At 44.8% G+C, this 20,777-nt stretch overlaps 1 protein-coding gene across 1 annotated transcript in view; it reads right to left on the bottom strand.

Moving 5' to 3' along the window:
- Positions 1-976: 976 nt before the first annotated feature.
- ARSB (arylsulfatase B) overlaps positions 977-20,777 on the bottom strand; it is a 156,260-nt gene continuing 136,459 nt past the window's right edge. The window contains exons 7-8 of the mRNA XM_040622148.1: positions 2,202-2,324; positions 977-1,437 (exon numbers count right to left, since the gene is read on the bottom strand). Of these exons, the coding sequence (XP_040478082.1) occupies positions 1,172-1,437; positions 2,202-2,324 (389 nt within the window). The 3' untranslated portion in view covers positions 977-1,171. The remainder of the gene's footprint in view (positions 1,438-2,201; positions 2,325-20,777) is intronic.

The raw sequence follows: 20,777 nt of genomic DNA, 5'->3' as shown, positions 1-20,777 counted from the left end.
GAACCTCAGTACAAGCAGTGAAAATAAGGGAAACATGGAGTGCCCTCCTTTGCTTTACTGAGGCCCAGTATCTCAAATGCCGGCCAGTTCCTTTCAAACTGCCCACTTCCATCATCCCAGGACAAAATTTTTGTTTCCTGGGGTTTCTCCTCATTGCTAGGACAAAGCCACAATCATGATAATGAACTCCATGCAACTTAGAAAAGTCTTCACCAAACAGATGACACAGACCTGAGCAGCACCCGCCCGGCCCTTTCACATCCACCACGAGCATGCCTGCAGACCCAGACTTGACCGCCTTCTCGGGGCAGGGGCTCTAGCTTCAGGGTTAGAGGCAAAAGGAAGGCAGAGCACAGCAGTCTTCCAAAAACCGGTGGTGCTCAGAGTGGAGAGCCGAAGCAGCCTTCCCAGGCACAGGATGCCTGAGTCAAAAGGAGGTTAGGAGAAGAACCACAGGGGAGAGGGGGTAGCAGGAAGTCTAGACAAAATGAGCAGTGGCTGGAAAAAAAAAAAACAAAACTGGGGATAAAAACACATTTCCTTATTGTAATAACCAAAACCAAGAAGAAGGCATATTGCCATGCTGACCTTAACTATGAAATGGGCCTTATGCTCCATGATGAGATGAGTGACAGGGTGAGTAAGTGAGGGGTGAACCAAGGGGGGTGTTATTCACATAGAATATGCCTGAACATGATATCTCACAGACAGGGAGAACTCCTGGCCAACAGAACCATTAAAAACTGTCTGCTCCCTCCATTTGTTACAAGAAACATGAGGCACTCCAATAAAACGCAGCTATTGGCAGAGGGAGACCTAACATCTGACTTGTGAGGAAAAAGAGCCAGCTGTTCCAGCCTCTGGGACTCAATGAGAACTTCCTATTTCAAGTCAAGTTCCCAGCAGTCCCACGGCTCAGGACCAGGAGGCTGAACTCAGCCACCCTCTCCCCGGGACACACACCGCAGCCAACAACAGGAGTGTTCCAGGTTTTATCAGCTTCTTAAATGCACGGGGGGTTGCAATGAGACACCGCAGCGTGGTTTAGACACAAGAGAAGGGCCAGGGGAACCCAGTTGGGAGAGCAAATGAGTCGAGAGATACAGGAGTAAAGGCCTCAAGTCCAACTTGTAACAGCAAGGTGGTCTGGCTCCCCCAGGCTGCAGAAGTCCTACAACCAGGGGCCCCAGGCCCCAGTGCCCTTGGGGTCACAGCGCGGGTCCTGCGCCGGGAAGTGCACGGGCACTGAGTGTTTGTGGTAGAACTGCAGGCGGGAAAGGAGCTGCTTGACAATATGGGGATGGTCTCTTGACAGGTCACGTCTTTCTTCTGGGTCCTGGTCAATATCAAAGAGCCAGAGGGTCTTGGTCGGAGGGTCTGACGAGGGTATCACAGAAACATTGTTTTGAGACGGTGGAGGAAACCAGCTACCACAGCCTGGCAGAGAAATACAGCAGTTTACTGGGGGAGAAGCATCACAGGCAGGTTCTCACTTCAGGGAAGGAGGCGGGGGGATAAGGCTGAGCGGGGACGTGGGCAGGAACACATAAAAAAGACATCCATCTCGGACTCTGACTTCTGATGCTTTAACTAGACATGGCCACAGCTTCACTTTCCAGGAAAGTGTGTGCGTGCGGGTGGGGGCGGGGGCAGGGAAATTTTCAGTTGTCACAGTGACTTAGGGGAGCTGCTACTGGCGTACAGTGTTCATGGGCCAGGGAAGCTAAGGTCTCCCGCAATACATGGCACGACGCTACAAGACAAAGAAGAATTGTCCTGCCACAAATGCCAAGACTGTCATCATTATAAACACAGCTTAACGGCGTCACAGTCTTAGCCATCACACCCCACATTTTAAAACTACGTAAAAGACGTCACTTTTAGAGAATGTGCTCAGGGGAAGCAACCACCTCCCTGGGCTACGCAACTGGTTGAGGATGTAGCTTTCAGAGATTCTCCTTGCTAACTAGACGTGCTGGGCTCAACAACACACATCTCTGAAAGCCTTCTTTTCCGTGACACATTAGAGTGGCATTGCTTTCTCCCCCACCTACAGTTAATTCTCAGCCTTCTTTTGTCAGGACAGTCGATCAAACCATTTTTTCCCATTCAATAGCCCCAGAGGTATGTTCAGCAATAGGCAGTTGCCACTTTGGTAAAGTTTTCCTCGCTGTTCTGGGGGGAAATGCTCAGCATTCTACCTGGGTAGCCAGTGAGAAGTTTCCAATTCCTGTGTCTAATTGCAGCATGGAGAGATGTGTTGAAGGAGAAATATTCTGGATGAGAAGAATCATCCTTTGCTGGAGCCAGGCTCTTCCCAGGACCTGGGAAGAAACAGTGTGGAAGCATCAGATCACTGTTATTGAAACGTGTCGTTATAAATCAACATTTAATATCCTCCTTGTAGAACGGTAGCTTTTATTCAACGCTGGAGGGTAACTGTGTATCCCACCACAGAAATGAATCTTCTCTTACATATAAACAGAAAGCTCTAGTTCCATTAAACATCAGTCATAAACCACCAAAATATAAAGGGAATCCCAACGAGATTAGAACACTAATTCACCCTTAAAATCACTATGTTCTGCCAACGTCCAGCTGGCCCTATGCAGAACAGTGTTCTGTTAGAGCCGTGTAGCTTATTTTCTATGTGTGCCTTTTTTCTTTCTGCTGTTCAATGATCGTTTTGGTGAATACATTTTCTATATATACTTACACTTATGTAGATAATGAAATGGATTATAACACGTACGTTTTAATGGAGTCTGTCTCAAGCTATGAAAGTTGAATCACGCCATGATCAATAGTACTATCTTTGTTTAACCGCACTGATGAAATCTAAAAGTAACTGAGCAATGCTCAGTTAACTATTCAAACAGGATAATTATGGGTGTAAGAATGAATTGGTTATACAAATTCTTGGTTATTATCATGGATTACATTATTTTATCATCTTGGGGTCTTATACTAATTGATTATTAGGTTTTTGAGGGGAGCAATTAATAGTACCTACTCCCCCACCTTCTTGAATTTGGAACCAATTGAAAGGTGAAGACCAGACTTTTGGAGCTAAAAATATTGCCTTTGTTATCGATAAAGTTGATTGGAGAGAAGATAGCTTCAGATCTGTGGCAGAGAGGCCTTTCTACTAACTGACCCTTGACTTAGAAAGACTAAACCACCCATCACTGATCATGCTGGACACCACTGGGCTCCCTCAGAGCTGAGAGCAGACCGGAGTGCTTGCATATATCCTGGGAGCAGGCTGGCCCCAAAATTAGACAGACAAAAAGTCTGAAATGAGCATGCTCGGTTCCTTCTTTTGGACAACTCCCTCCGTGGTCTGCATGTCAGGAGTGAATAAGGTGCTGCAAGAGAGACCCGAGTTCTACTCAAGTTAAAGACCCTGGTGGAGGGACGCCCCGGTGACTCAGTCAGTCAAGCATCTGCCTTCGGCTCAGGTCATGATCTCTGGGTCCTGGAATGGAGCCCCATGTTGGGCTCCCCACTCAGCGGGGAGTCTGCTTCTCCCTCGCCCTCTGCCCCTCACCCTGCTGTGCTCTCTTCTCAGTCTCTAATAAATAAATAAAATCCTTAAAACAGAGACCCTGGTGTATCTGTGAGGACAAGGTATGGAGGCCCCCACCTCACCTGTGCATGTTTAAAATATCTAGTTTAAAATATCTAGTCTGTTTTCAGCCTACATTTACCTGTCAACCAAACATGGTCACAGCAGTCACCTTGGGCGTACTTCCAAAGGCTGCCAGACCACCTGCCTAAGGGGAATAGCTGTGTGGGTGTGTGTGATGCATTGGGAACAATCCTCTCTCCACCATGGCGGCCGGCCCATGTGTCCACCGTCCTGGCATAAAGACTCTGAGACTGCCCTCCTCCCTGCCAGAGCTGGACTCCTGCGCTGCTGCTCTTCCTGTGGGAAGCACTGTCCATGAGGGAAAAGGCAGGGTCCCGTTCTTCTGGTCCATCCTGTACAAATGACCCTGGAAGGACATACTGGAGACAGAGCCAATAAACATGGGTGGTTTCAGACCTTCTGTCTTCACAGTCACGTATCAACAAATCGTTAGCAGATCTTTTTGACTTCTTGTCTCTCTGCCTGCTTGTGGGTATCTTGGCTCCGATACAATCGGATGCTTGCCGAGATCGGGGCACAGAGGATGTCTATCGTAGGAAATGCGTTCTTAATACACAGGCTGTAGTGGGGCTGTGAGCCCTCATGATTTACTCCTCACAGGCTTCCAGAAAGGACACATTTTGATATCAGAGAACGTTAAATCAAACAAGTGTGCTTTGCAAGCATAAACAAAGAGAGGAAATGTAGCTGTCTCAGCTAAACTTATATTTATATACATTTTTTTCTTAAAACAAACAGGAACATAAAATACCTAAACAATAAATAAGTCTAAGACTAAATGACGGAAGGTGCTATTATGTCAATTCTGTTTTTTTCTTATTGAGAAATTAAACAAAGAGAAAATTACAAGGAATAATCTAACATCCTGTGACCAACACCTAGAATGTTAACATTTTGTCATGTTTGCTTTAAAAAAAAAAAGAGAGAGAGAGAGAAACAGAATAATGAAAATGAAGGGACAGTTTCCATGTGACGATTTGTCCCCATCCTCAATCTCGGTCCCCTCCCCACTCTCCCGAGGCCGCTGCTATCACGCTTTCAGTGCACAGTGTATCCTGCAGCCATTTAAAAATAGAGTGACATAAGTGTGCATCAGAGAATAATATCCAGACCCGTTTTACACTTTAAAAATGTCCATGTATATGTTATGCTATACATTTTCTGCAACTCGCTTTTTTCATCCACTACAGTATTTTTAGAGCTCTGAGTTTTGTTTGCGTGTATACATTCCTTTTAACTGTTTAGCATTTCACTATATAAAAAAAAAAATCACATTTTATTTATCCATTTTTCTGTTAGGCATTTTGGTTAATTCAATTATTCTTTTTTTTCTTTCCTAGTATAAACTCTCCTGCAACGAGCACTGTTGCCCACGTCTCCTTGTGCACACGAGCAAGAGTTTCTCTAGGTCTGGTGTCTAGAAGCAAAACTGTCTGGTTGCAAGGTGCGCACCTTTCCAACTTAACAACACATCCTAACGGCCCTCCTATCAGTAATGTCTCCCTTTCTGCATACCCTGTACCTGATGCTCTCACACTTAAAATTGTTGCCTATCTAAACATTTTAGACAGAATCTTCATTTTTTAAACATCATTCAGTCAGCAAGAATGATCTTTGTTTTTCCATGTCAATCCAAGCGTTGCTTTAAGAAACATTTTTAAGTAACACCCATCGAGAGAAGTGCGCAGAAGGCACTGATGAAGACAGGACACTCCGCAGACGCAGCCCACTCAGCAGACCGGACATTACCAGGACTTCGGAAGCCTGCGTGGGCAGCCTCCACGCTCCACCCTCCTCTCAAACGTAGCTGCTATCCGACAGCAGACTTCTTTCCGCCTGCTTTTCAACTTGGTGTAAATGGAAACCATACAGCATGTTCTTTTTTCTTTCTGGCTCCAACTGATCTCATAATGTTGGTGGGGTTCACCCTTGGTGTTGGGGCTCAGCCTGTTGCCAGCACTTCGTTCATTTTCATTGCCGGACGTCTCCCTTACGTGAAAGTTCCACAGCCTCTAGCACTCAGACTCAGAACCCACAGGGAATTGGTTTCTGTGTGTGAAGTGAGGTGGGACCCGAGATTCATTTTTCAAAGATGGCTATCATCTGACCAAGACTGTTGAAAAGACTGTTCTTTTCTACTCCTCTGCAGGGACACTTCTGTCAAACATCTGATTTCCATTTGTGCTGAGTCTGTCTCTGAAGCAGCGTGGTCCAAGAGAACTTTCTTAGTGACAGGGACGTTCTCTGTCTGTGCTGTCCATCGCACCAACAACTCGCTGCACGGGGCTACTGAGCATGTGAAATGCAGCGAGTGCAACTGAGGAAATCAATTTAAACATAAGCTGCCACATGTGACGAGTGACTACTGCATTGGACAGCCAAGCTCTAGAGTTTCTAGTCTGTCCCACCGGTGTATTTGTCTATCCTTATGCTAATACCCCACTATCTCGATTACTGTAGATTTATCATGTGTTCTTCTACCTGCTTGTGTAAGTGCTCGACTTTGTTGTTCTCCCAGACTGATTTCATCATTATTGCCTTTTGCATTTTCAATATAAATTTTAGGAGTAGCTTGTTAAATTTCACAGACTAGCTGCTGGGATATTGATTATGATGGGGTTGACTCCAGGGAGCAATTTGGGGTACTGCTGTCTTAAAATACTGAGACTTACAATTCATGAATGTGGTGGATCCCTGTATCTTTTCTTGATAATAGTTTATGATTTTCTGTGGAGAGGTCTTACATGCCTTTTCTTAGGTTTACTCCTAGTTGGTTAATGTGTTTTAATACTACTATAAACAACATTTAAAAATATATTTCATACTCTGGATGTTGTATATAAGAATACAATTGGGGGGTGCCTGGGTGGCTCAGTCGTTAAGTGTCTGCTTTTGGCTCAGGGCGTGATCCTGGCGTTATGGATCGAGCCCCACATCAGGCTCCTCCGCTATGAGCCTGCTTCTTCCTCTCCCACTCCCCCTGCTTGTGTTCCCTCTCTCGCTGGCTGTCTCTCTCTGTCAAATAAATGAATAAAATCTTTAAAAAAAAAAAAGAATACAACTGGCTTTTTTAGATACTGACTTTGTTCCCAGTGACTTCGCAAAATTCATTTGTTAATTCTGATCCTATGTTTACAGAGTCTTTGGATTATCTATGCAACCGGTCATGTCATCTGCAAATAATGACATTGGCTTCTCCCCCATATTATATCTCTTAGTTTCCTTTTTCTTACCTTACGACACTGGACAAAATCTCCGGTATAAATCTGAATAAAAGTAGTGATAATGAGAATTCCTATCTCACTCCTGATTTCAGGGGAAAAGCTTTTAATATTTTACTGTTAAGTATGATGTCATTATAAAAATTTTGTAGCTATGCTTTATCAGATTAAAGAAGATCCTTTCTACTCCCAATTCACTAAGTTTTTTTAATCATAAATGGATGTTGAATTTTACCATATATTTTTTCTGCATCTGAAAATATCACATAATTATTCTTTTTTATCTTTTAAAACAATGGATTATATTTATTGATTCTTAAATGCCAAACCAACCTTGCATTTATGGAATAAACCCCTTTTCATCATGCTTGTCGTTTTTATATATTACTGGATTCACATTTAGTTTAGGGGTTTTGCACTTATGCTTAAGAGAGAAATTGCTCTATTAATTTTTTTCTTGGAATATTATCATGTTTTTGAGTGAAGGTTATACTGGTCCTATAAAAGGAATTGAAAGTCTTCCCTGAAGAATTTGTGTAAGGTGGATGTTACTTCCTAAATATTTGCAAGAGTTCATCTGTAAAGCAGTGGGGGCCTAGAGTTCTCTTTGTGGGCAGGTTATTTATTAATTTAATTTCTTGAATAGATACGGGACTCTTCAGATCTTCTATTTCTCTTTTTCTTAGTTTTGGTAAAGTGTATTTTATTGGGGATTTGTCTAGTTCATACAAATTTTCATCTCCATATTATCTTTTTTAATGTCTGCAGCATCTGTAGTAGTATCTTTTCATTCCTGATATTGGCAGCGTGTGCTTTTCACTTTTTTCCCCATGATAAGGTTTGTTAAAGGTTAATTGATTTTATTAGTCTTTTCAAACCAAGATTTTACCAACAGTCCCTCTCTGTAGTATGTTTGTTTTCTATTTCATAATTTTGCCTCTTCTCTTTATTATTTCCTTCCCTCTGTTTCCTTTTGGCTTAATTTGCTACTCTTCTTCTTCCTCTTCCTCTTCCTCTTCCTCTCCTTCTCCTTCTTCTTCTTCTCCCGGGGGGGGGGGAGGGGCAGAAGGAGCAAGGAGAGAGAGAGTCTTGAGCAGGCTCCTTGCCCAGCACAGAGCCCGACTTGGGGCTCCATCTTACGAACCAGAGATCGTGACCAAGCCAAAATCAAGAGTCAGATGCTTAACTGACTGAGCCACCCAGGCGCCCCTTAATTTGCTCTTCTATTTATAACTTCCTAAGTACTTAATTTTCAGAACTTTTTCATTTCTGATATATACATCTAATACTGGAAATTTTCATCCAAGCACCAATTTCTTTTTATCATGCAAGTTTTAAATATGCACCTTTGTAATTCAGATCAAAATATTTTCAAATTTTCATTGTGATTTCCCTTCTGACTCATGGATTGTTCAAAAGTGTATCTCTTCATGCCCAAATATTTGAGAATTTCCTATTATCCTTTTGTTACTAATTTCCAGTTTAATTCCATTATGATTAGAAAAATAGATCCATGGATTTTTAAAAAATAAACTTCTAACTTTAGAACCATGTTAGATGTATTATATATGGTTTAAATCCTTGGAAATGTGTTTCCACTTGCTTTATGGCCCAGTATATGGTCAACTGTATAATGTTCCATTCTCAGTTGAAAAAAGAACATGTATTCTCAAGTTGTTGGGTGCAGTGATCCAAACATATCATAGTTGTTAACTATGCTGTTCAAATATTTTACATCTGTACTAACTTTTTGGTTTGTTTGCTTGTTCTAATAGTTACTGAGAGAGTTATGTAGAAAATTTCTTACTGCGACTGAGAATTTGTTATTTTTTGAGACTATATTATTAAGGGCTTACCCATTTGGAAGCATTGTAATTTTCTGGCTGATTCTTGTTTTTGTAATTTTGAAAAGCTTCTCTTTATTTCCAACAATGCCTTCCCCTTTTAGTCTACTTTGTCTGATGTACAGATTATTAGCTGTCATCATTAGTGTTAGTGTTTGCATATTGTATCTTTTTCTATCCATTTCACATGCAATACAAAGAAGTATAAAATGGGGTGCTAGGCAGGATAGTGACTCCCAAAGATGTCCATATCCTAACCTCCCTGGCATCTGTGGGATGTTTGTTACCTTACATAGCAAAAGAGACTTTGCACATATGTCTAAGGGTAAGGAGCTTGAGATGTGGGGGTTATCTCCTGCTATCTGAGCGGGCCCAATCTAACACGAGTCCATAAAAGCAGGGACTCCTTCCCGACTTCGGTCAGAGCGAGATGGGTCCGAGAGGCAGTGTTGCTGACTTTGAAGATGGAGGAGGGGCCGTGAGCTAAGCAATGAGGGTGGCCACCAGAGCCTGGAAAAGGCAAAGGAAATGGATTCTGTACTAGACCCTCTGGAAGGGAATTCAGCACTTCTGAAACCTTGACCTTAGCCCTGTGAGACCCAGACCGAACTTCTGACCAACAAAACTGTCAGACAATAGGTCTGCGTTCTTTTGAGCCACGAAGTTTGTGATAATTTGTTACAGCCGCAATAGAAAAGCATCCACAAGGGAGCTGTGTATTTGCAAGCGTACGTTACATATGAAATGGCTGAATTAACCGTACCAGGAAGAATACCATGAAGGTCAGACACTAAATATTACAAAAGGTCATGGTAGGAAGACGTCGATACAGGCTGAGGCCCCCAGGAAGGAGAGACGAAGAAAGTGGGACTTCGGATAAGACCTGGAAGCTGCGCCTTTTTCTTACCCACCACTCCAGCCCTCTCCCGGCATCAAGCAACGGAGGGTATGGCCTGGCTCTGCTTTAGCCGTATAATCCCAAGGCCTTACCCCGTGCCCAGGCACACCAGCGACAGCACTGGACGATGCTCACTGAAACAGCAGATGACCGAAAGTTGGACAAACAGAAGGTGAAGGCACTTTCAGCCCGAAGAATGAGAGCAGCAGTCTCCGCGATGGAGCGCCTCGGAAGGCCAGGGGGGCAAGTGCTGTCGAGGCCTAGGCCAGGCGGATGGTAGGCAGTGAAGCAGCCTCGGGGGAGCGAAAAGCCAGCCCGAGGAACTAGCACTTTTCTTCTCATCAACGGGGAGGCACGAGAGGAATTTAAATACTTTTTAAAAAGTAAACTTCTTTTTCTAATAGCTTTATTAAGATACTATTCACATATGACACAACTCACCCCTTTAGAGCATAAAATTCAGTGGTTTCTAGCCCGTTCCGAGAGTCAGGCAAACAGCGTGACGGAGATTTGTTAACCTCGGGCAGAAACGAGGGGTTTGAAGAGAAGCACAAACAAAAAACAAATCTTTCTTTCCTTCAGAACTGACAGCCACCCCTGAGATAGAACTTTCTGGCCAGACAGACATACTCAGTCATAAGATGGACCGGTCATGTGCACTGATATTGGATATAAAAAAGGAGATTAGCAAAAAATTTTTGGGCAAATGAAAGAAATCACTGTCTTACATGATATGTAGTAAACTTATAGAACTCCTTATCTGAGCAACCTCTGGAAATCTGAAGGAGTTCGAGCTTCTAGAATGAGGTGGGTCCATGGTTTTCAGCAGAGGATGTATTCTCCTGAGCCAGAAGGGGTTCCAGAAGCACCTTGGGAGTTGTCTTTGGGACAGTGAGTTAGGGGGGCAGGGTCCAGGTTCCCTGTCTTCATTTCAATTAGTGCTGGTTAACCCTTAAGGAAGAATTTGTAGTTTTTGCTAAATATATTATACTTCTCCACATTTTTGTTTGAAAAAAGGATCTGCAGCTGAACTTCAATTGGAAAGATACTGATTAGTGATGGGTGATGGACTCATCAAATGGGGAAGGGAGTGATGCCAGGGGATACTTCTAATCTTCCAGTGTTTATGAAAGGCAACCTTGTTCCCTTGACTGCACAATGAATGCCTCCTCATCACTCTTTGGAAACTACTGTCCAATACAGTCTATGAGTATATTATATAAAATACATTATTTTTCTACGTAATTTATATGTTTCTTGCATTTAAGTTAGAAACACAAAAACATATAAACCGGAAAATTTAAACTATCTCTAAATTTATTAGCTGATGTTAACCTTTTGGTGTATAACCCTGGAGGCTTTTAACTATACAAGGCTTAAAAAAAATAAACATGTTAGCGACTTGCAAGTAAGAGGAACGTTCGTCGAAAGCAACGTTTTGATGGCTAGAGAAAATGAGGCCGGGTAGGGAGGAGTCCCAAGCATCAGGGCAGGGGTGAAGGGGATGGTCTGGGTCTCTTCCTCTCTGGGATGTTGTTCAAGGAGGTGTTGGGTGTGGCTGGAGAATGAGGCTTGGGAAGAGTTAAAGTTGTGAGCCTGCAGGAGAGCACTGTAACGGAGGGCAGTCAGGACCAGGAGAGGGTCCCTGCCCACCCCTCTCTGCCATTGCAGAGAGGTCCCTGTCCACCCCTCTCCCAGAAGGCCGCAGTGCTCCGCCGCACACAGCAGGCCCTTCTGGAGCAGGACTGCTTGGGTTCGAATCTCAGCTCCATTATTCACTGGCTGTGTACGCTTAGGGGTTAGCTGATCTCCCCAGACCTACATTCCTTCATCTGTAAAATGAGGAAAATGTCATTTATTTCATAGGACTGTTGTGTGGCCTAAATGTGCAGATACACTGAAAATGTTCATTAGCACTACATCGGCATAGAGTAAGTGCACAATAAATGGTTTTGATGTGCATTGTGCAATCTTGGGCAACTTTTCTAACTCCGTATGCCTCAATGAACTATATAAAAGTAACATAGTAACAGCAGGTGAGAGAGGGCATAGCCAGTGCTTAGCACAGCATCTGGTGTTTTTAAGACTATTATCAACATTGTCAACATTAAAGGTAATAACGCTACTTAAAAGCACTCACTACATGCTTATAAAATGCTGTGTTAAGTGTTCCATGTATGTTAACTCATTTAATCCTTCCAAGAGCTCTATGAAATAGGTAATAATGGCTGGTAATGATGGTCACTGAATGGTAGCTATTATCAATATAATAGAGGCTTTTTCTTTTACATCCTCTTTTACTGAAGACCTTACAAATAGGAGAAAGGTAGGCAGAAGTCATTATTATTCCAGAAAAAAAAAACAACAAAAGACCACCCTACTCTAAAGTTCAAATCAAACAAACCACTTCTCTGGTCTGGGTCTGGAGACGACCTGTATTTGCTCCCCTACCCACGTGTTCCGGAGTTTGAACAGGGTTAGGTGGAGAAAGCATTCATAGTGAAGCTTTAATTTTCTACGTTAGGCTTTAGTCCCTTTTCTGCCCTGCTGCGTGGGCTGCCTTGCATTTCTACTGAGCCCTTTCTGGTTTTGATCATGTTTATAATTTACAAAGACTAGCCTAAAAGTTTATTCTACCTCTAATGACCCATTTTCTTCTCTTGCTGCTGGGAGGCCACCTTCATGCTTTCATGGCAAACACAGTTTTACTTCCAGCAAAACGTACTCACTTGAGCTAAGTGGGGAAAACCCCCAGCTTTCCCAGATATTTGGCGATCAAGGTATTTTTAAATATGGAATCCTGTCAGGTTTATTTTTAACGAACAGGCAAATTTGTTAGTTTATTACATGAGCCAAATGTGCCTCATAATTAAAACACCAAAGTTTCATTTACACTCAACATTTGACTGGCTGGCCAATTTCTTCACGGCTCAATTCAAGAAAAATTCAAAGGACCCCCAAATCAAAGGGCAGTTCAAGTCAGTAAAGGTCCTTCTTGTGCCAGCGCGTCTGAGCCCCACCGCCCATGGCCTGCGCGCCCTCCACCACGCACTTGCACCCCTCCAGATGGGCGCTCGGGTGGTACACATGGATCAGATCTCTAGTGTGCTCAGGGTTTGACGCATCCTGCAGGCTCCCTCTCATCTCGCTGTGTGGTAAGGGCTTACGTAACCAGATGCAAATATGTTCATTGTCGTCTTGATACATAAGAAGTAGGAAGATCGGTAGGAGAAGAAAGGGAAGGAGAAAGGGGGTCAGAGGGGAGGGGGGTGGGAAACTGGGATAGGCTGGTGATGGGTAGTAAGGAGGGCACGTATTGCATGGTGCACTGGGTGTTATACGCAAGTAATGAATCATGGAACTTTACATCAAAAACCAGGGATGTACTGTATGGTGACTAACATAATATAATAAAAAATTATTATAAAGAAAAGAAAGTCATTCTAGACCTAAAAATAGAAGTTCTTCCTCTAAAAATAGTTCCCAATAAAACACGAGCTAGAACCCCACACCCTGAGCTGATGCTTTACTGAAGCTTTTATTCAATTTTCAGAGATGGAAAAAGCCCTGACCAGCCATAGGTATGGCTCTGGCAGCTCTCGAGCTGGGATTTACAGAATGGCTAGGAATTTACCAGCAGCATTCCCTCTACTATTACTCACTAGTTCTGAGAAGGAACTCTGAGAAACCACTGTGCATTTTAATAGCGTTTAGAAGGAATAATCCATTAAGTCATTTAGCCACTCTGAATTCCTGTTTCCTTGTATGTAAAATGAGGAGAAAAATAATGCCTACCTCATAGGACAATTGTGAAGATGGAATGAGATCCTGGGGGTGGTGGTGGGCATTCTTTGCATTGTAAATATAAAAATACAAGTCTCTTGAATTCCACAGCAGTTGCCATACCACTGGTACATGGATAAACTAATTGACCAATTGAAAGAAATCATTTCAGTTTAGGTTCAACCGATGGCCTTTGATTGACAGACATCAAAATCAAGGCATGGTCAGCTGCCCAAACCTATAACAACCGTGAAACCTGGACCAGCTGCTACAGGAACAAGATATTAGAAAATTGTGGGGAAGAGGGGGGCAGGGAAATGGGGTGGTGAAAGGGCAGAGTTCCAGTTCTGTAAGATGAATAAGTCCTAGAATTCTACTGTCCAGCACAGTTAATATCATAAGGTATCTTTAAAAACTTGCTAAGAGGGTAGATCTTATGTTAAGTGTTCTATATACACATAGACACATAAGAAAATAATAACAGGGTGGAAGGAAACTTCTGGAGTTTGTATATGACACAGATTGTAGCAATGGACTCAAAACTTATCAAGTTGCCAAGTTGTAAATATTAAATATGCACAGCTTTTTGTATGTCAATCATATCTAAATAAAGTGATTTCTCTCAGGAAAGGGTGTGTGAGTGGCTCAGTCAGTTCAGCATCTGACTCTTGACTTTGGCTCAGGTCATGATCTCAGGGTCGTGAGATCGAACCCTGAGTCCGGCTCTGTGCTCAGCGTGGAGTCTGCTTGTCCCTCTCCCTCTGCCTCCTCCCCTGTGCACGCATGTGCACTCTCTCTCTCAAATAAATAAATAAAAATCTTCAAAAAAATAATAGAGTGGTTTTAAAACGAATGAAAAAAGAAAATTGTGTGGAAAAAAACAACATGGCACTACCACTTAAATTATGTATGCTAACCCAGATGTCTGGCTAAAATGGTGAAAACAGAGTGAAATAGGTCAGGGATTCCCAATTCTGGCTGTACACTGGGATCACCTGACCCCCACAGCCACCTCAAGACTTAACTACAGCTCCCTGAGCCCAGCACAGCTCAGCACTTGCCGTCTCTCGCCTTCAGTGACCTGAAACCCCCATGTTCAGCAGCAGCATCCACTGTACTTGCAACGGTCTTGACACAGCTCTCCCCTCCAAACAAATAGTATGCAGCTGTCCATCGTATAAAACAGCTAAAAGCAGAGTTGTCCAACCTCCACCTGGATTCGCCATTGCAGTCCCGAGAGGACCCCTCGGGCTCCATGGTCCCCAGGGTGAAAGCCAGTGGCCCAGGGCCTTCTGCTGGATGCCCCCATGTGGGCACAGGTGCAGAGTGAGGGGACCTAGGGAGCCACGCCGGCACTGGGGTATGGCGGAGCTGGTTTGTGGGCCACATGCCCTTTGCCCTTCGGGGGTACTCCCATCCCTTAGGGTCTGTGCAGCTCTGCTGGTATGTACCCCGGAGAAAGGTAACATACAGAGGCATTAAAGATTCCGCACCAAGCTCATCCTGCCCCTTATTTCTGGACTTAAACCTGATTGCTGCAAGTTTTCTGTGACACCCACCCTACTTCAGAATCCTGTCTCTCCCTGGCGAAATCCTTGCAACACGAAACAGGAGTGTTGGGGAAAATATGCCAGACATAAAGCTAATCAGAAAAAGGTGAGGAGGAATATTACAGATGTTATTTATTACCTACAAGGGAAAAATCAAAATGCTCGTAATTTTTATATATGCACTCTGCATGACATATTTCAAATGAATCTGGGCTTATGATTTTCAGTTTACAAAGTCAGTTTCTCCAACACCTACTCATTCAGTCCATATTTGATATCTTTAAAGTCCTAATGAAAAAAGAGCTTTGATGTGGCTTGCTCAGCCTAGACAGAGTTCAAATGTTAATCATTATTGAATTGTGCATAATAAGTATTCAGAGAATGTGTGTGCCTGTGTTGGAGGGAACCCCAACAGTTGGTTAATGTCTGGCATCGGCCACAACCGTCAATTGAGCACCGGAAACCCAAACAACAGAAAACAACCATTCAATGAATCCTCAGCCCCTGAATGTCCAGGAAGGTTAGCAATTTCTATCCAAAATGGGTTGTCGAGAGATCTTCTCATACTTTGGTTCAAACTGAATCTTGAATAAATGTACTATTTTATATTGCTGAATCATTTGCCTATTAGACAAATATTTATTCTGGTGATTACATGCTAGATTCTAAGTCTTCAGAATGAATAAGCTAGAGTCCAAAGATAATGATAAAATAATGTCATTAAACACCATAAATTCTAAAACAGTGGAATAAACATTTGTGCGCTGAGTGAATAAAATGTATGAAGTGCCAGGTGATTCCAAAGGAGTGAAGGATCAGGAAAGCAGTGCTCACTGAGCTGGGCTTGAAAGGACAGGGGAACAGGACAGATCAAGCGTGACAGAGATGATCCGGGGAGCGGGCGTGGTTGTCTCCTTGGAATTTTCTTCTCCCTGTGACGTCTTCCTCCTTTTCAGTCTCCAGATGAGAACAGGCAGGCAGAGCCCTTAACCACAGTGCCTGGCCCCAAGAAAGTGCTCCATCCAGGCTGCCTCTCATTTCTACCTGAGACTGCGTTTTAGCCTCCTTTGGTTTTTCTCCTTTCTCTGTTCATCTCTAAAATGTTGAAGAGTTCAAGTCTCAACATTCCCCTGGGTAATCAAGGCTCCAAAATCTTATCTCCTACCCAGATCACTTTTCATTCTGTCCAACTTCTGTGCCTCTAACCCAGGCTGACCTGCCTAGGCCACCACGGGGCCGGAGCCCAGCAGTCCGGCCTCACATTCACACTGCACCTCAATCCTGTTGCAATACTGCATTTGTAGACAGGGAACTGGACATCCCGCTTCTGTTTCTGGCCTTCACTATCAAAACAGCCTCAACCGCTTCGGCTTGTTCCCCTCCCCCCCCCCAGCAGTACATGTACTCTCTCTGGCTCCACCTCCTTTTCGGGGCCTCCATGAGCCACCGTGCCTTTTTTCAGCCTGTGCCCTGGGTGAGGAGTAGAGGTGGCAGGCAGAGAAATCCTGCATATCTGCCCATAAGAAGCTTTATAGAAAGCTCCTCTCCGGGGGCGCCTGGGTGGCTCAGTCAGTTAAGCATCTGCCTTAGGCTCAGGTCATGATCCCAGGGTCCTGGGATAGAGCCCCACATTGGGCTCCATGCTCAGCGGGAAGCCTTGCTTCTCCCTCTGCCTGCTGCTCCCCCTGCTTGAGCTCTCTCTCAAAAATAAAATAAATAAAATCTTAAAAAAAAAAAAAGAAAAGAAAAAAGGAAGCTCTTCTCCCTGTAGCCTACACATGGCCAAGTCCCAGACTCCCAAGGGTGCCTTATTTCCACATCCTCCTGTTGTAGTGACAGTGGTAGAAACATGTGGAATGAGAAGACAATGGGGTAGAGTACGGAATCCTGGAGAAAACCAACATTTGAAAGGAGAAGCAGAGGGGAGGAACGTCCGAAAGACTGAGGAAGAGGAGTTAGATTGGGAAAATGCCTCAGAAGCCACGGGAAATATTCCACGGAGGAAATGGTTACTGCCAGACAGAAGGAAAGTCTGAGAACGCAGGGAAAGAGAACACTGGATGTGGCAAATAGGGTGTCAGTGATGACTGTGGAGACAGCAATTGCACTGGGCTTGCAACATCCCGTGCCCAGAATAAACACGCACAAGGGATCCAGTAAGCTTGTAATAACAAAGACAAGACAGAAGAGTGTGTCTTTTCTCTAATCATCCCCTAATTAAAGTCATAACAGATGATCATTCCAGCTCTGACGTCATCACGGGCCAACTACCGTCTCTATGCTGACCAGCTCCACAACAGGCTAACCCAAGGCAGAGCTACGGCTCTCCTCTGCAGTCACGTGTTTGGTTCGTCTCTCTCTAAATACAAGTTTTCAAAGTAATTGGTAGAGTCCGTCAGCAAATAGCTATAAATAGGTACTGTGTATATATAAAAAAAGGGAAACTAACCAAAAATATTCATCTTCAGCCTGTGATTAAGATGATGAGTATGAACCAGGCTGGGTCGTCTGTTCTCTGGCGGGGGATGAAAGGAGAAAGCCTCCCCGGCCCCCCAACATGGCATTTAGTGAAATCCCAACCACAAAGCCTCATGGTCCAGAATGCCTTGCTGAAGGCCTCTCTCTTCCTGTGTTGTACTGTTCATATTCCAGTGCACAGGGAAGACGTGTCTAGGCTCTGAGCACACTTTTTGGATAAGGAAGAAAAAATGCTAATTTAATACTTACTTTGGAAAGGGGGCCCTGCCCATGGAATCAGCCTGTGACGGCTGTCAGGTGGGCCTGGCCTCTCTGGGCAGGTTGGTGATGCCGCCCTTCCTGACCCCGGGAGCTCAGGCTGGGGCAGCAGTGCCAACAACTACAGCGCAGAAAGCTAAAGCCAGCTGGCACCCCTCCAAGGACAGCCCTCCACAGCACTGCTCTTCCACAGCCCAAACCCCAGCATGTTATACAAACCCTATAATCACTGAAATGAGGACCACAGGGTGCTGCTTGGCAAAGGTAAAAAAGCAAACATTTGAGACAACTCTCTCTAGCCTACCCCCACTCTTGGCAGCAGCCTGGTCAAGGATGTTTTATATTTTGAGCCTATCGGGGACTCACATGAACCAGGATTCAGAACACCATCTCTCTTTCCAAGGAAAACTAGAAGCACATTTGAGAAGGTAAGCAAAGATGGGGTCTTTGCTCTGCAACTGATTTTGAAAGAATGAAGTGTCAAAGAGCTGCCACCAAGTCCTCAGACCTGCTTGAGAAGATCTGGTTCCAGAGAGCACCTGCCTTCAATGCTCATGAATTTGTAGAAGCTGATTGGAAGCCGGCAGCTTGATTAGCGGGTCCAACAGACAGACATCCGGGATTCCCGAAGCCCCAGTGTTCTCCCGAAACACCCAGGGCTAACAGTCACATCCATAATCCCAAAAGTGCTTCCTGAAGAGTGCCGGCCGCCAGGGACCCCACACACATTCGGGAAGTGACTCACAGTAGGGCAGCATCTGACCATCCCAGTCTGGAGAGACACTCTCACCCTATCGGCCATTTGCTCTCTCTTTGAAGCCTGAAGCAGGTGGGAGGGACTCGACACCAAGCATTGCTCTCACTTCTCTTTCCCCCGTACCAGCATTAGCCTGCTCACATGAAGGGATGATTTGCAGAGTTAAACCCCACTTCTGAGACCTGCATATGGAAAACCAATTAAGATACAGAGAAAAACAAGACAGAACTGAATTTTCAATCTGACTCAAGAATGTTGAGAATCAGGTAGATTTGGAAATGGAATGGAGGGGCCTCCTATCATATCGGGGGGTGCTCATCTACCACAGGATGGTAGTCTAGGTGACCAAAGCCCCACAGAGCCAGAGTAAATTCTGAAAATCTGGCCGCTTGCTTTGATGCTGTCTCCCGGCTCTAGTATAGTTTGTCACATGGGAAATTTAAAAAGATACCCAGGGAAACACTCCTACCCCTCTTACACCTTCTTCTTTTTCTCCTTTTCCTTCTTCTTCTCCCTTTTTGGAAAAGGAGCATCGTAAATAGGGAAGTGGGAGTATTTGCAACTGGACACCCCACGACAAACCCAGAGCTGGGCAGAAGCAGCAAAACAGGAAGCTGTCTACAGAGGGCTAGACAGTCACTGGCAATCTCTACCTCCCCCCCCCAGGATTTTGCCCAACCGTCTCTCTATGGGGCTGGACTTCCCAGCAAAAGCATTCCCCCTGAACTGACTGAAGCTGTGCATTTATGAAGGTATTACATATGAGAACAACAAGAAGAAACCAACAAGAATGTTTAGAACACCTGCTATGTTGAAGGAACTGCGCAAGGTGTCATAGAATTACAGAAAAGCAGTAATTAATTAGCTTTTTTGAGGATGTGCCAGGTACAATTTTAGGTATGGAGAAAGCATCTTTAGTTAGGAAGTTTATAATTAATCAGAAGGATACATGTCAATAAAAGGCAATACATGATGAAAGCCAAGGGAGTGGCACATAACTGAAACGATTTAAGCATTAACTAAGCACCAAGCATTTGTAAGCCATTGTGCAAAGGACTTTGGGGAGTGTCACAGAATTCCAGAGACAGACAGAGAGCTTATATCTAACTGGTGGGGAAAGGGAAAGCTCCCTGGGAGAGATGAGACTTAGGAATGAGGGCTGGCAATGAAGGACTGGTAGGGTTCAGGGAGGTGGACGGAGAGGAAGAGCACGAGGCAGGAAGTCTGTAAATCTGTGCTGACTCTGGAGGACGGTCAGACACCCTGGCTGGCTGCAGGGGGGACACAGTATGGAGAGTTTGGAAAGGATGGGTTCAATCAGTTACCCCAAACTACAGAAGTGAGAACTTTTTTCAGCAGGTAATTGGAAACCAGGCACAACTTTCTGAGCAGAAATGAAAGGCACGTTTTAGGAAGCTGCATCTCCATGCTTACTATGATGTGATTAGTTTCTCAGAAGACTCGGTACTGGGAAAACATCACAGCTAGGAAAAGCTGTCTCTGGGAGAGGACGGTCTGCACTGCAAATGAGCATGCTGTATCAGGACAGCAGACCAATCGATGAGCCTCAACGGGCAGGAGCTGAAACCGGGAGGTAGAGGGAAAGTCTCGGTGACCAACAGAGCAGGAGAAAAAGTGACTATTAGGTCTGGAAAGGCACCATTGAAAGAAGAAGAAAGCAAGGGCAAGGCTCCTTTTCGAGGGGGATGGTGAACTAGGTTTAGACACTATGAGACATGAGTAATCGGACGTGTCGGTGTAGACGCGGTGAGGGATTTACCGCAGGTGTCTCCCCAGCTCGCCTGACTTCAGTCGCCTGGCCACAGGGCCGGCGTCACCTGCTGCGTCTCCCTGCGATCACAGTCCCACCGCGTTTCGTGGTCTCCCTCGCTGTTCGGTTGTGCTGGCGGAATGTGAGCCATGTGAGGGCAGACTCCCAGGCAGGCGTGGGCCCAGAAAAGTCTCCCGTGCACAGCCTGCCATGCAGACAAGCAGACCGGCCTCGGCGGCCACGAGATGGAAGAAGGTGGTTCCCTGAACACCGCGTGGACCAGCGCTGTCTGGTGCTCGGGATGCCCGCTTTGTTCTCTGCTTGAACGGGCGATGCCTGTGCGACTTGGATTGGCACGTCGTTTCGGTCCGCTCCAGTAGCCAGCATTATCTTCACCAATCCATCCCTCCTCCGGCCTCCTCGCATGCCCCTCGCTCACGACCCTGTTCCCCACGTGCTGGTGTCTTCTGTTCTTTGGACACACTAAGCTCCGCCGGGCTGTACGGCCCTGCCCTGCAGCAGACATCTTTGCATTTGCTCTTCCCTCCACCTGGAGGACCTTCTA

The sequence above is a fragment of the Ursus maritimus genome, unplaced genomic scaffold (assembly GCF_017311325.1).
Source record: "Ursus maritimus isolate PB19 unplaced genomic scaffold, ASM1731132v1 scaffold_5, whole genome shotgun sequence".
NCBI lineage: Eukaryota > Metazoa > Chordata > Mammalia > Carnivora > Ursidae > Ursus > Ursus maritimus.
Note: the sequence above shows the minus strand (reverse complement) of the source record. Positions and strands in the feature narration are given on the sequence as shown.